This window comes from Lycium ferocissimum, chromosome 3 (genome assembly GCF_029784015.1).
Source record: "Lycium ferocissimum isolate CSIRO_LF1 chromosome 3, AGI_CSIRO_Lferr_CH_V1, whole genome shotgun sequence".
NCBI lineage: Eukaryota > Viridiplantae > Streptophyta > Magnoliopsida > Solanales > Solanaceae > Lycium > Lycium ferocissimum.
Window position 1 is genome coordinate 23,134,002 of NC_081344.1, and position 16,747 is coordinate 23,150,748.

The 16,747-nt window shown below is 38.7% G+C and overlaps 2 protein-coding genes across 2 annotated transcripts; both read right to left on the reverse strand.

Annotated features, from left to right (window-relative positions):
- Positions 1-4,681: 4,681 nt before the first annotated feature.
- LOC132050056 (uncharacterized) lies at positions 4,682-7,964 on the reverse strand. The gene is made up of 2 exons (XM_059441090.1): positions 6,560-7,964; positions 4,682-5,209 (listed from the first exon to the last, which is right to left on the reverse strand). Exons 1-2 carry the CDS (start codon positions 7,679-7,681, stop codon positions 4,811-4,813), a joined length of 1,521 nt encoding a protein of 506 aa, XP_059297073.1. The 5' UTR covers positions 7,682-7,964; the 3' UTR covers positions 4,682-4,810.
- A 111-nt stretch (positions 7,965-8,075) lies between these two features.
- LOC132050057 (pentatricopeptide repeat-containing protein At5g09450, mitochondrial) lies at positions 8,076-16,397 on the reverse strand. Its single transcript, XM_059441091.1, has 3 exons — positions 16,252-16,397; positions 15,927-16,173; positions 8,076-9,336 (listed from the first exon to the last, which is right to left on the reverse strand). The coding sequence occupies exons 1-3, from the start codon at positions 16,284-16,286 to the stop codon at positions 8,440-8,442; spliced, it is 1,179 nt and encodes a 392-aa protein (XP_059297074.1). The 5' UTR covers positions 16,287-16,397; the 3' UTR covers positions 8,076-8,439.
- Between the last annotated feature and the right edge of the window lie 350 nt (positions 16,398-16,747).

Genomic DNA, 16,747 nt, shown 5'->3' on the forward strand with positions numbered 1-16,747 from the left:
CAATTTTATCACAATTAGGATTTTATCAGTAAGGTTTTTAATGAGGCAACAGCTCAAAGGCGTGTCGCAATTTGGTCGGTGCCAAAGTCTTCAGAAAGTCCCAGAATGCTAGCATATCGACAAGTCCGCAAAAGCACATACTTTCCCAAAAGATGGCAGGACTGGGATCGACGGCGAGCTACAGAAAACGTCCCGTCCTTTTTTATCCTCTTGTTAAGATTCTGTAAAAAGCTCATGTATAAATAGGATAACCAACTTATCTTAAAAATGGAATAAGAATCTATGCTTATTTCCTAACTATCCTTGACAAGATACTCCATGAGTTAAAATGTTCGGGGAATAATCAAACTCAGAGGCCACACGGCGTTGCAAAACTGCTTTGAACACACGACACCGCCTTAGAGCCTCCGAGCGTGCAGGTTCCATGAACATTTGTGCCATTAAATGAGGTTGAGACGTCTGCCTCATCAACACCAAAATCGAGCCTCCCTCCTCCTTTTATTGCGAATTGGATGGTTAATTCCTGATCTCCAAAAGTGTTTTCGGAAGTGACATGCCCGGATTAAGTTAAGAATGGTGACCTCAAATATAAAACAGCTAGAATAAATGGCGCGTGCGCCGAGCATCAATTCTTAAATTAAACACCAACACCTAGATATGAGATAGTTTCGGTAGGCGGGCATAGCAGTTACGCCCTGACAGTTAAGTGTAAAAAAATAAAAGCCAACAAGATTACTAATAATCACGATTGTTGCAAGCAAAACTCATGTCAAAGCGTAAAAATGAACACAAAAAGGATAGTAAACACAAGAACATCATTCCACGCGGAAGCCAAAAAAAAAAAAAAAAGGAGCCTAATGGCTCAAGTACCAAGCATCAAAAGGGCACACCAGCCCGAATATCCAACAAATAAAATATAAAAGCAAAGACACAAGCCATAGCATCTTAATGTTCATCATAAATTAAGCAGGGGGAGGGGCAACTTCATCACCTGAAGAATCATCAAAGGCATAGGGAGTCTCGTCACAAATGTCCTCTAGTGCTATCTCGGCAGCAGCTACGTCCACCTCGACGTCTGTCAAGGCTGAAGAAATATCTGTAATACGACCCTCGAGAACCTCCAGTAGATTATCTACTTGGGTCTTCAAAACAACAAAGTCTTTGTTAATATTAGCCGCATTCTTTTCAGCAGCCCGACAAAGTCATAACCGATTGAGGTGAGCCAGAAGTTGCGCCCTAAAAGTTTCCAACGCTTTTACCCGTCCTAGAGCAACAACCTTTTCTGCTTCATCTCGAGCTGCTTTCTCCTGAAGCTCCTGATGGGCGGCAGTCAATTGCCGAGAGGCCTTCTCTCGATCGGACAATGCTCTCTTAGCTTCCTGCCACCTCTTCGCAGCGACAATATGGCGAGAGGCAACTTCTAAAAAAGCTGCACAGAGGCGCGAATTCGAAGACTTCAATCTCTCCAACTTTTCTAATGGGAAGAGAGGCATGCTCCTAACCCTATCTATGATGGAAACTGTTTTAGCATGGCCCTACGCAAACAATGAGTGAAAGGATAAATCATGCACAGGCCTTCACAAAAAAGCAGTAAAGAATCTTACATAGAAGGGGTAAACTATATACCTGAAGAAATAGTTTAGCAAGGTGAGAAAGGGATACTTCCAAGTTGAGGCGAGGCCCATTGGGAGACAGCGATTGGACTAATGGGCCGACACCATCATCACCGCGTGCATCCCCAGGGCAAGTCCCCTAGGTAACAGTAGGTGGGTTCCGAGCGCCCTCACCAGCCTCCGCCCGTTCTTCATCTCCATCCAAGTTGATTATCCCATTCATGGTTTCTTGATAATATTGGACAAGCTTACGATGAGTCCTAACCCAGGAACCCATCCCCTCTAAGGTAGAAGCGTCGGCATCTCCCGAGGATCTCTGTTTGCAGGAACACAAGTAGCAGCTGCAGCCAGCATGATATTAGTCAGGGCTTCCTCTCGATAAGGGACTCTTCGAGATGATGATCCACCAATGGGAATGCATGCATAAAAGTTCCGTTGAGAGGTAAAAAGGGAAAGAGGGGGTGAAAGAGAATCAAGGAAGTTCTTCCTGACTTACCATCGTTCTTATATCTCCAGCAGTCGGCAGGAATACTTTGCCAAGTCCTCTCAACCTCGGGGGATGCGCGCTGGATCGCCATCACCCAGCCGAAAAGGTCGGGCATGTCATCTTGTTCAACCGGGACCGTTAAGAAAAGCGAGATAGGGGGTTAGAGGCGATACCTATTCATACATGATAAAGAAAACACATAACAGTGCAAAGAAAGGACACATGCAGGCGGGATTCCACTATTCAGGAAAAGGATCAGCAGATGCACGATGCAGAAAATCCGTGCAGATCATGACAAATCGATCGTGCCAACCCCGATCGTGGTCATCCTCGGTGCTGGTAATAATGCCTCGAGAACCTAGAGAGGCCAAGTGTATCATTCCCCCCTCCCCCCGAAACAGGCGAGTGGAGTAACGATGAATCAAGTGATTCAGGGTAAAGGGAAGCCAGCCTAGTCTGCCAGGAATTAGATACACCGCATCACTCCCCTAGGATTTGGGAGGCCACACCGATAACATATAACGATAACGACCCGAACATCTCGATCACTTCATGGACTAGCAGAGTAAAACCTACAATAAAAAGATAGGTGTAAACCATCGACATGCCTGGGATATGATGAGCAACACTAGCATTCTGTGGAGCCAGAGAAATGTCCACCTCAGGACCCATTGGCAATCAAAACGGACCTGACGAAGAGAAGTCTCAGATATCAGGGAGCGTATCCCCAAGACCGATCTTTATGGCTGGCTTGAACGAAAGCCGTTAGAGAAGTTAAGAATGGAAGGAAAAATATTTGCAGTAGTCGATCCTAAATCGATCTCCTGGGTATAGGCAGAGGAGGAGGAGTCAGTCCCACAGTTGGAAAAGCTGTCAAAAGCTCTATCCAATGATACCCCCAAAGGAAAAGGGCTTGATTTTAGGAAGTCAACAAAGACGAAGACATGAAGTTCTTTTGGTTAATGCTAAGGAATGTGAGAGTGAATAAGGAAGAAAAGTTAGACGGACATGGAGAACTTTTTTAAAATGGGAGTATTTTTGGGATGATTCCGAAAAATACTGATAGGTGAAAGACATCATTAACAGAGGGAAAGGTGATCATTAGTCTTGATTTACGAAGCGGCGCGCCTGCTCCTGTAACCATCAATCGTAACCTCTGGAACAGTGCTGCCGAATGAATGAACAGGTTCATTGAAAGCCTTGGTGACAACAAGTCTAATCATGAGGGGCGTGGCGATGTTTCGATAGTGTTCTCGCTCGAAATTTGAAAAAGGCAGACTCGTCCACTTCCCGGTCTCATGGTTACGGAGAAGTCGAAAAGTGGGGAACTATCTATATGGGGGTAAAAGAATGTCCGGGCCCATTCACGAGATTAGATATATATCACAACCATGGTATCTACACAACTGGCTTCCACTTTCACTTGCTCGGGTCATGTCTATAAACCTCAATCAGTGTGTCATAACAGAGACGCATGCGGGGCTATAGTCATGTCACATCCCCGAGCTTTACGGTTAGAAAAATCTTTATTTGGCTTATATAAGGAAGCTTATGATGGAAGGAAAGTGGGGCACCTTCCTATCACCAAGTTGTAACTCCACCATTATTATTTCTTCTCTAAATAAATACTTACGGAATCATCATTTTCTTATCATTTTAGCTACCTGAATCTTATCATATTATCTTTGTTGTTTGTTAAGCTATATCACAACCAAAACTACTCCGGACCAGGCTCTCACAAAGAGTTCTTGGGATTGGATTTGGTCTACTTGTCTTCAAACCCTAGAAATACAAATCTCTAACTGATTTTTTGGTTAAACCCTATTTCACCAGAAAACATAGATAAATCCCGAAAACCATCAATAAAGAGGAATAATATTTGACCCCTATGCGGCTATACAATTTTTTTTTATTCCTCTTTTCTTTCTCCACGCCATTACCTCTACCGCCAATCACCCTTCTTCATCCGTTACCTTACGCAGCTATACACCTGCATTAAAATAGTATTTTATATTGCATGTTCAACCGTTTAGAGGATTCTCTTCTAGTGGTGTAAGTGGTGATGAGGTAGCTGGGGGGGGGGGGGAATATAAAGGAAAGGAAAAGAAAATATGACTGTAGAGGTGATGATGACAACAAAGGAAGGGGAGAAACAAGGAGGAAAAATGGTGATTGGTGGTAGAGTTAGTGGCGGGAAGAGAGAAAGGAGGAACAAAAAAAAAAAAAAAAAAAAAAATTAAAAAACTCAAAATTAGGGAGAAGGGTCACATTTTCCCTTGAACCTATGCGAAAGGGTTAAGTTTGCCTCTGAACTATGCGAAAGGTTCAAATTTGCCTCAGTTTAATACAATTAATCCTTAATTGTGTGGCACGTGTCAAAGACTGGGTGCGAAGCTTCCACCGTTTAAAAATAAGGGCAAATTTGTTCTATTTCGCATAGTTCAGGGGCAAATTTGACGTAGTTTAGGGGCATATTTGACCCTTTTTCCTTTTATAAATAGTAATAAAATAGGACTAAGGGAGTAACTTTAGACTAAATTAGGACGATTTTTGATGAATAAAGAAAATTGATTAACGAAAAGAAAGACGTTTATAAAGTTCAGGTTTGAGCATAAAAACGAAAGCTCCCTCAGAAAGGGATTTTGACTTCGTACTTGGCATGGTGCAAAATCATCCTAATAAAAGTTACAACAAAAAATATAAAGATAAATTAATTACAATAACAGCCACTAGGAGTGACATCTGAAATCTTTTTTAAGGCTAGCTCTTGCTTCTTCCTTATTCTCACCACACTAAGAACGCCTCTAGCCCATTCAGAAAAATAGGTCTCATTATATCCAATTTTGCTACTTTTGTAAATAGCCATGCAACGCTTATCATCGTCGGAATAAGGGCAGAGATCTCCATCAGGATCACGCCAAGCTCCTTCGTGTTTCATCCCAGACCAACTAGCTATCCAGTGATAGACATACTGGCCTACACCTGCTAGTTTGAGCCATCCTTTTGGGAAGAACTCTAATACACTGCTGTTTTTGTCCATGAGGAACATGTTTGTTAATTGTGCTCCGTGTGGGGATATTAGTATGTCTGTCAAACTCATCAACCTTACCTGTAAACATTAAATCATTCAAGCTTGTGTAACTGAATACAAGAGGATATAAAAATACAAGAATGTCATATCTTCCAACTCAACCTATCAAATGAAACATTAATCACACAATTCAACAGTAGTACTTAATTAGAGCCGATAGGTGAATAAACGAGGTGTAGTATCTAGACTTTTTTTAAACTAAGATTTTAAACAATTTTTGAATCACCTTTGTCATTACAATATAAGCTTTCCTTTCCACTCAAATGCCACTAAGGATATTATACATAGGTAAAAGTCTTAAAAGATCTTATTATAGCTAATTGCACCACCCACGGCACTCCCTAATAGTCAAATTACTTAACACCACCAAGAGTTTCAGAATTAATAGTTTCCAAAGGGACAATGATTCTAACACCATGATAGTGGAATTGAGAAATAAGATTATGTTTTATACATTGACAATTTAAATCACATTTACACATATAACTAAATCAACTAAAAATCAAGTAGGTAACTGTATACGTTAAGTGTCAGCTGATACTTTAGAAAAGACTGCGACTAATCCGTGTAAGTAGAAACAATTAGGAATATTGGCAGATATATATTGGTCATATCAGCTATTGGCATTAAATTAGCCAAAGATTAGGTGTGACAACAATAGCCCAAAATATTTGGCATTCTTTAACAGAGGGAATAAACCATGGAAGTGACTATTCTCATCCAGATCTCACTCAATAACCCATAAAATTCTCAAGTTAATCCTCTGACGCTGGAAAAAATGATAAGTCACTGGAGACCCCCATTTTAGATATAATTTTTATCCAAGATTGACTCTACTTTCTCATCTAAAAATTCTGTGTTTTTGAGTAGCGTGGTTGGAACTGGTTTCAAACACATGGACGAGGCTATATATAAAAAAAAAAGGTTGAGGAAGATCAGAGGTGATTTAGACTGGTTTGGAGTTACAATTCAGACTTAAAAACGTTACTGTGACATGTGTATATACGTTAAATATTATGTACATTAGTGTATATCACAGACAACTTTTCACGGATATGCATGATATACAAGGACATACATATTAATATACAGTAATATACAGGACCATATACCCGCATAAGCATGGGATACACAAATGAAGTCGTCTTCAACCTCGAGTAAAACCGTCCCCTTAACCTGATGATTTGAAAACTATCGGCAGAACTTAAATTCTCTTACATCTAAGTTTATAAATATTTTTAACACTATTGATATATAGAACTTGAATGCTTGAAGATTAGAGTGGACCGGACATATAACTCAAAAGAGTAGAGAAAAAAGGTACTTGGGATAATTTATTATGCTTTTAATAGTAGAGGCGGATAATACCTGTTCACAAAAAGTGAGATTATTGGAATAAGCAACTATGAAGCGGCAGCCTTCCACCATTTGACATTCCTTGTGAAATATTCTAATGACAGCAGATTCATTCTTGAAAGATCTTGGTCCATTAACTCTCATGAACATTGTCATTCCGATTACCGGCAATCCCCTTACGTTCACCTCCGATAGCCTACCTTCTAAGCTCACATTACAATACATTCTAGCCTTACACCTTAGCAAATCATATACTTCAATCCTTTTTTGTCTAAACATTCCCCCTTCATTATGTCTCATCACCACAGCATCCTCAAAACAAGTAGCATTATTAATATTTTCAAAAGTTTCAATATGAAGTGGTTCACCAAATGTAGCTTCCATTAAAGATTTCAACCAAGGTCCCATTTTAATCCTAACTTCACCCCAATGGTACAAAATATATCTAGTGGGAATAAGTGAACATTGGTTCTTGATATGCCATGCTACAAATGGTACCATAGCTGACAAGCCATGCCAAATGTTATCATAATTATAGTGGTTGTAGGATACAAACGTGAGACCTTTTTTTAAGGTGGAGTTGTAAGGCAAAAATTCAGGCCATGCTAGTGCATATGAATTCCATGCACCATCATGAGTGTCATTACCTTTAAGGCACAAAAGTCTACCTTTTGATGCATTTGAAGGGAATCTTTGGTATTGGACTTCACCTTCTTCATGCGTGTCATACATTGAACTCATGAACCATGTGTGTCCTTGTTGAGCTGTGGAGGAGTACCGTAAGTCTTTGAGGGGAAGAAATGTAACCGATTCGCGGAGTTTCTTGGCCATTAATTTGGTGAGATTATCTTGATCATTATTGAAAGTTGATATGCTTGTAGTTGTGTTGATGATGACTTTTTGCCATTGATTCAGAAAATCCCATGATGGTAATGGAGAAGAGGGTGGGATTTGTAAAGATTGGATTTGGAAAAGAATGAAAAGAATGGCACAAGTGATGAGGAGATAGATGGAAAATTTTGGTGAGTAGAATGAAAAGAGTGAACTTGTCTTAGGATGTTGTTTAGGATGGTATGGCTTATTCTGGTTACTGATGGTTCTTTCTGTTTCTGATAAGCCTACTGATCTGGTCATTTTGGCTTACTAAAAGGAAAGGATATAAATGAAGATTGCGATGGAGATATCTGTTAATGAAAATGGAGTCACCTTAGTAGACATAAAGATGGAACTACTTGTATGTGTCTATAAATTCCCTGTACACCGAGTAGGAACGTGAATAGTGTGAGGTATGAGCTCAATGTTTTGTCATCATTAGCTTTAAAGGGATGAAGGGGAAACACAAGTTATCTGACTTAAAACACGATTCACGAAATCTTTTATGTATTATCAAATGTAGTAGCTGTAAAAAAAAAAAAAAAAAGACTACTTTACATTGCTTTCTATAGGTTATAGTGGAACGAAGAAGTGAAAAACGGACATAGAAGACCAGCATTAAAATAATAGCTATGACGATGAAGAGTTTCAACACTAGAACCAAAGGAAGTCATGTTTATAGCTGCTTTGAATTAATTCCCTACTGTGCAAACAACACGATTTCTTCGTGTCGAATAATTGGAAAGAAAAGATATCCATCAGATATTCCTTATAAATATTCATAAGGCTTGCTAAATAGAATACAACGTCGAGAATAACTGCAGAACTTTTCTAAAAGAATCACAGCTATCCACAGATCAACAGAAATGGGCTCACAATGAACTGCCAATTTAACAGAAGCAAAATTCAGTATAGATGAAATTACTACTTTATCGGGATTGTTTATTTCTCTCTATACTGCCGCATAACATGCTGGCACGGGTTCTTAAATTAACATGTTCGATCTCATGGTCCTGCTACTATGATTCCTCTATTTGGTCACATCCTTTCTGAATTAGAAGCAGCCGGAAATCTACTGCTCTCTCTTCCAACCCAACTTCTTTATACGCTTTTTGAAGTCTATTGCAGCTGAAGCGATCAAAATCTGTCGCTGCAGATAGCTTCCACTGATCGATAATTTCTCCAACTTCCTTCATTTGCCCAAGCATGAGATATGATGAGAGTATGCAGACATAATTTCTGCTAGTCATCTTTTGATTAGTCATCCGTAAAGATTTCCAAATTTGATCAAGCTTGTCTTTATTTCCAAATGCACCATATAGAATAATAAGGAAGTCATATGATATCCACTCTCTTTGTGTGATACCCTTCTCAGACTCAACTACAGAGTTCAACCCTGAGTTTATAAGGTTACCTGCGGTGATATATATGTTAACAAGGTTCTTATATCTTATCCACTCTTCACCAGTGTCAGAGCCAAGACTTATTTCATCAAGAATTCGTCTTACCTCATCGATGTTTAGAGCTGCAGCACATGAACTTACCCACAAATTGTAAGTAAAGAGGTCTGGTGCGACCTTTTGAAGTTTCATCTCCTCAACAATAAGAGGTACTTTCTCGAGCAGTCCGACAGACATGTACAAAGTCATCATTTCATTATAAGTGACGGTATTCAGAGAAAGATTTGTTTTCTTCATTCTCTCATAGAGGTCCTCAGCTTTCTCAGTTAGTCTCAAACTAGCATAGGAATGGAGGAGAGCAGTATAGGTTTCACTAGTTTTTGCAGTGGTAGGCAGTCCTTCAAAATAACGTTCAGCAGAATCAATTCCAAAAACTTTGGTCATCAAGTCAATGCGGGTAGCATAGTCGGAGTCCAATGCTTCATCCTGATTGTGGTAAACCAGCCATTCTGAGATCTGCAATGCTATAGGATGCAAATCAGTACTTATGAAACTATTACATAATAACATTTATATTAAACCTTTATTTTTTTTGAGAATGAAACAACATTTACATTAAACTAGCAATTCTCATTTAGTGTATGGATTCTGCATGGGTAAAAGCAGATTAAAAAATGTGTACTTGGTTTGTTTTCTAGAGCATTGAATTGGATGGTGTGTGTGTGTGTGTGTGTTTTGGTTTTTTTGGGGGGGGGGCCGCGCTTATGATCCCCTCCAATGAAAAAAAACGTTATGGGCTTTGAAGTCTAAAACATTTTTATTTTCATCATGAAGTCGACGATAGTCCCCTTTGAATGAAATTAAAGTTATTCCATGCAGTAACGTGGTGATTTACCCCTTTGGATCATTTCTCTCTCTTCCTCTTCAAAACAACACCCACTAACCAGCTCTTCCCCGCCATTCAACCCCTTGTTGCTATCCACAAGATCTTGCATGCTCTACTCTACCCATTACTCAATATTCCCAACTTCAAGGAAAATAACTTGTTCATAGTCCAGATGACACTCTTTGGGAGTTGATCAGTTTGAAAGAGATAATAAGGACTAGGGTTAACGGATGTGGTTTGGATAGAGGAATAAAGTTTATCTCCCCATATTCTTGAGTTTGGTCGATTCAGCCATAGGGAATTTCATGATGGTTTCAGATAACGATTCTGTCTGGCATAGTGAAGGTGCAGTTGGGAGAAGGGTAATGTCAATTGTAATTCTACCAATTCTTTTTCAAATTCTGGGTTTTAGGTTTAAAAAGGAGCTAAAACAAGCATAGGAAACTTTAAGCAGATGTACAGTCATATCCCTCATCTCATAAACCAAATACAAAATACAAATCAAGGAGTCTCATCTACAATATTACTTCATATATTCCTCAAGTAACAGTCCTCTAAAATCCAGTTACCATATAAAACTATTCCTGATTCAAAGGCAGTGCAACCCTAGCTAATACTATTGGAGAACCAAATGTTCCCTAAGGACTATATATTTCTTGGAACTGGTTTAGTTTACAGACGCGTCAAAGAGTTCAAGAACATTAGGCAGAATTTGACTCTGGGTAGTTTGTGCAGCCACGATGGGATTACTTCCCGGAAGCTATACAGTGAATGGTTGCAAAGCGAAACAACTATCTCCCACCCACAAGTTTCATCACAACTAACAACAACACACTCAAGGTAATCCCACAAGTGGGGTCTAGGGAGGGAAAGATGTAAGCAGACCTTAGCCCTACCTTTTGAGAGGTAGAGACGCTGTTTCTGATAGACCCTCGGGACAACAAAAACTAACAGCAGCAAAGTGACAAGATAGACACAGCCAATGAAGCAACATGTAACAGCAAAAAACGAAGTAAAAGATACTACCACGCAAGTACAAAATAGTAATACTACTAATAAAGAGAAAGCGAAGAGGAGACTACCCCCCGGGCCCTCCCACAAAGGTGCTACAACACTCGGCTACTTACTAACCTTCTACCCTAATCCTCGACCTCCAAACTTTCCTATCTAGGGCTAAAATGTTATTTCAGATATCTTTATGGAAATTAAAAACATAATGGTCCTTTCTTTCAAAAAGAATAACAAAATAAAACCTAATATTCTCCATCTTGTGGCCATTAAACAAAAAGTTTACCTTGGAAATTTCAAGTTAACAAATTTGTATAAAAGTATTATTGTCTGTATGACTCAGTGTTGTGAAAGGCGAGTGCCTTACGCCTTTTGGCGTGAGGCGTGGCAAGGCGAGCCTGCCTCGCCATAGACAGCCAAGGCGTGGCATTTCCAGAAAGGCGAGGCCATGGCGACAAGGCGACCAAGGGGAGGCGATGGCGTATAGCGACCAAGGCGTCGCCTTTTGATTTTTTTAAAAAGGGCTGACTTTTTAAAAACATAACAAAATAAAGAGCAAAAAAATATTATTTACCTAGGGTTTCATTTCATCTTTTTTCCATAGCAGCTGCGTCTCCTTTGGTTTAAGTTTACTTCTCCATTACTTTGGTTTCTTCTTCTTCTTCTTCCATCAGCAGCAGAGCACACCTTCAGTTTCAGGTAAGCTTCTTTTTCTTTTTCTTTTTCCTTCTTCTTATTTTTCCTTCTTTCTTTTATTTCTTCTTTCTTTCCGGCGTGGCTGGATTTTTCCGGCAGCAGATTAACCTTTTCCAGGCAGATCTGACTTTCCGACAGCCGGCTGGTGACCCAATTCTGGCAGTTTTTTTTTTTTTTTTTTTTCATTTTTGTATTGATTTTTGCCTTTTATTGTTATATAAACAGATTTCAATCATGTCATCATTCCGTTCCGAGAGCAAAGACATAGGTTGGACTTTTGGTAGAAAAGGTCCAACTTCGCATGAAGTTATATGTAATTTTTGTGAGAAAAGTAGCAGGGGTGGAATAACCTGGCACAAACAACATTTACTTGGTATCGGAACAAATTCTACATCTTGTAAAAAATGTCCGGAATCGGTTAAGGCGGAAATAAGAGCTTATATGGAACAAAAGAATGTGGCAAAAACTCAAATGAGTTTCGATATATGTGTGGCTGATCATATGGATGATAGTGATGATGATATGGATGAAGTTGATGAAATGAGGCCTCCTCCCTCCAAAACTCAAAAAAGGAAGACCGGGACGAAAGGTCCTATCAATTTTTATTATCCACAGAAGCCAAAGGAAAGGGCAGGTGACAGTTTAAGTACAGAAAGACCCCGGAAGCTTTGAAGGGATCGTGCTGTAGGTGCTTTGCAAGATGGGTCTATGATGCAGGGCTCGCTTTTAATTGTGTCAATTCCAAAAGTTTAAAAAAATCATTGACTACATAGGAGAATATGGCCCTAATATGAAGCCTCCAACCTATCACGAAGTTAGAGTTACTTATCCAAAAAAAAGAGGTGGAGAAGGTTGACAAGATTGTTGAGGAACATAAAGTGCAATGGAGTAAGTTTGGATGTTCTATTATGATGGATAAATGGACAGCACGGAATGGGAAAATGGTCATCAATGTTTTGGTAAACTCTCCAAAAGGTAGTTTGTTTCTTGGATCATATGATGCTAGCCGCTCTTCTACGGATTCCACTAAAATGTACAACTTGTTTGAGAGGACTATTGAGTCAATTGGAAAGGATAATGTTGTACAAGTGGTTACCGATAATGCTAGTGAGAATGTAAACGCAGGTCACATGATGCAGGGCACATTCCCACATATTTATTGACTCCATGTGCTGCCCATTGTATCAATTTGATATTTGGTAACATTTTCAAGATCAACCCGTATGCTTCAGGGAACTTTAATATAGTTGTCACTTGCGTACTTGTGTTTAATATAGCATCCACTTTCTTTACATTTTACAATTTATACATAATAACTATTTGGCATTTCTTTTATAGTTTTTAGCAAGGCCACCAAGATGTATGCTTACATCAGTCAAAGGCCATTGCAATTAGCTTACATCAGTCAAAGGCCATTGCAATTAAACTCGATGAGGAAGTTTACAAATGAAAGAAACTTGGTGAGACCGGGCAAGACTAGATTTGCAACAGCTTTCTTAACTTTGCATAGTTTTTACATGCAAAAGAAAAACTTAAGAAGCTTAGTCACTTCAAATGAATGGAAACAAAGCAAAATGCAAAGGAAGTTGCGGGGAAAGAGGCTGCGAGGAACCTTATTTCTCCATCATTTTGGAATGATGTTTGTAAGGCACTTAAAGTTGGTGGTCCTCTGATTATCGTACTTCGTTTGGTGGATGGGGAGAAAAAACCACCACGCCTCACCTTTCGCCATCCTAAACACTGAAACTAAACCATCACACAACACAGGTACGTATAGGATTTCATGATGGATAGGGGGAAAACCTCTGAACTAGATTGGAAACCCAAACATCAGAACATACGCAAAGACGGTAGTGACTAAGAAACAAGAAGCTAAGGATATACCTTGCACATATCAAAAAAGTACAAATAAAAAGAGAAAAACTCTGAACTAGCTTTTACAGTTCGTTAGTTAACCAATTTTGACTCTATGTTGTGTCTGCTCCTAAAATTGGATGTGAACATGCAAAGAAAGCATAAATCACTGATCCATCAGTTCTATCAAAATGCTTCTTTTAATTGAATCATTGCAGGATTATAGATGAATCTGACTTTTTGAACTAAAACTAACAAAGCTGTACCATTTCTCAACCAAAGTAGCTGTTTCATTGCTTCGATGAGTTTGTTGCAATCGATCAATCAACTAACCTGTAAAACCAAACTAGTGGGATTCGCTATATGATCCTCTTTACACATTCAGCAATAGCTATATATTCATTTCATTCTGATATCAAATAATTATCTTGGCAAATGCCGTAATTATGTAAGTGTAACAACAACTAAGCTTTAATCCCAACTAATTCATATAGCTTGCATGGGATCCTTTGTTTCTTCTTCCTAGTTAAGTCTGCATTGCTTTCGAGAGAATGTAGGTCTTTGAGGCAACTCCCCTTCCACTTTTTTTGTTGTGATTGTGGCATTGGGCTAGCTTGCAGGACAAATCAACTGTGTACGCATATCCTTCCGCATGTATTAGGTAAATCCACAGTAAGTCTTAGCCGGTTAGGCAGATGGAAAGTAATCTCCGAACTCCACTTTTCTATTGTTAAGTAATCACAAAACTTTATTATCTTTACATGGATATGAGCGCTGGTCTCCCTTGGCCTTTATTCAAATTTCTTCGCCACAATGCTACACCTTTAGGTGCTTCATTCATATTATTTCAAGTCCACTTTGTTCCCCACAATCACCTTAGATCATGACGGCATCACACTAACAAGTCAGTGGATATGGAGGTCTACATAGATCATGACAAAACTATCACATACAACATTCGTTCAGTTTTCCCTCTATAAGTGCTACATATACATTCCATCAAATGTGTTTGTTTCTAATGTTTTCGTGTTTTCTATGACCAAAAATCAATTTTAATATCCACATCTTTACTACATGCATGTTGTGAATAAGTTAGGCTTTATAAGCTCAACTTTACTTCGATAACCATTATCAGCTCACAACGATTCTACCAAAAAATCACTTTTCACTATGTTAGGTATCTTCCATTGCATCGTACTCTCGTGACTTCAGTCACTATATTTTAATTCTCTTTGTTACGTCTCTATCTGCTTGAAAAGAGTGGAATCATCATAGAGGATTCATATAGTCGTCATCAACAAGATTGGAACTGAGAATTAGTTGACTAATTGATCATGTCACCTCTTTATCTAACACGCATTCTCCTAGAAGGCCAAACTTAAATACTCCCTCCGTCCCAAATTAGTTGACATGCTTTGCCTCTTGAGAGTCAAACTATGTAAACTTTGACTATCATTTTTAAATGTATTTTTTCATCAAATTTACATGAACAAAAGTTGCAATCTGTAATACTTTTCGTGTAGTTTTTTATTATCTAAATTTTAATTGTAAGCTATTGAGTTGATCTAATCCAATTTAGCTTCGAAGATTAGTCCAATTGACTTTGGAAAAACGAAACATGACAATTAATTTGGGACAGCAGGAGTATCCCAAAAGTGTGCATTTTGGCACCAAAATTCCTTCAATGTTCTTATGAAAGCATTTGGAAGGATTTATTGCTACAACACTTAATTTTAATGGGTGTCTCATATGATGCTAATTGTGTTTTATGAAATTATTGAATATCCCACATTGGTGGGGATAGGGTCATTTGGTCTCCTTATATAGTCTTGGGCAATCCTTTCTCAAAGAAGAATCGAAAAAAATCATATTTTCATACAATATCTTAATTGAATTAGTATATGTAATGATCAATAAATTAAGTTGAATTCTATATCTACACATACCAAAAGCATAGCAAAATCCCAGTACATTTTGACTAGAGTTGACAAACAAACAAAACCAACAATATACTTTATTAGATTAGTATCAAATAGAAATCTAAATGGGGCGTGGACAAGTGGTAAGGCAATGGGTTTTGGTCCCGCTATTCGGAGGTTCGAATCCTTCCCTCCCAGAACATATATATTCTATGAGAATGTAGATTGCTTTTTTTAACAATGTTCTGTTTAAAATCAAAATGTTAACTAGTTTTTTGGGAACGAGTTAGACCCAAGGTCCATTTAACATGGTATCAGAGCCACGCCCCCGATGTTGGCCCACAGGATAGATTGTTCACACTCCAGTTGGATGTCTGGCCTAGTCTGGGCGTGCGCTGGGTGAAGGAATCCCACATGGGAGATGGATGGGTTTCTTGGACTATTTGTATGGCTTGGGTAATCCTCACAAGGGTTGAGCTAGTTTTCAGAGTCGAGTTAGGCTCAAGGTCTATTTAACAGAAATAATCTTACAACCAACAACATACCCAGTGTAGTCCCACAAAGTGAGGTTTGGGGAGGGTAGAGTGTACGCAGACCTTACCCCTACCTTGGGCGGGTAGAGAGGCTGTTTCTGATAGACCCTCGGCATAACAGAAATAATCTTATTTAACAGTATTATTTTCGTTTTAACCTTACCTAAAAGTAAAACATAAAAGAAACAGAGAGATGGAGGAAGAAATAACCTCGAGGGCGTGCTTGAATTTGCGAGATTTGCGGAGCTCTTTAGAGATGTAACGGAGATCGGAGATTTCAATTTGTCGGCCTTCATTGACCCATCTTTGAAGCACATTAGTAGCGCTTCTTTTAGGTAATCTAAGACTGAATATTCTGCTCTTTAGATCATCTTGATTTTCTTCCTCTTCATACACAACTTCAGTTGTTGAAGTAAACGATCTAAATAGACCACTCCTTTCTCTGCCACGACCATTTCTGAAAAAATAATAATAATAACAGAAGAGTGAGTTTAAGAAGAACAGAAAAAGACAAGTGTAGAGAGAGTGAATATACCTAGTGAGAGTGAGGAAAATGGAGCGAGCTGCCATGGAAACTTGAGAGAAATTGGGTCAGAAAACCCCCTCAAAGTCTTAACTAAATTTGGGGCGAAAGCCGAAAGGCTACACTAAAAATTTTCTTTACTTTTGTTATTTCTTTTTTGGATTACAAAATTCTTATGAAAAAGGATAAAAGTGTTCTGTCCCGTATAATTTAGGAACAATTTTGATACTTGTTAAATTCTCTTATCCTACTTTTTTCTCTCTCTCTTTGTTCTTTACAATCCCATATGATTTTACGGGAAATAAAGAATTGTGTGTTCCAAGTCAGAGTTCACTTGAGGATTGTGTGGAGATTGTTGACGTTAAGGCCTACAATTAAGTATTAGGTTGAAATTTTTTTGTAATTTGAATTCAGGTGTAGTGAAGCTTGGAGGAAAGCCCTACAAGGTAGGTTGTAAACTGTTGACATCAAGGCTTAAAGTTTCAGCTGTCATGTTTTGAGTCGAAAA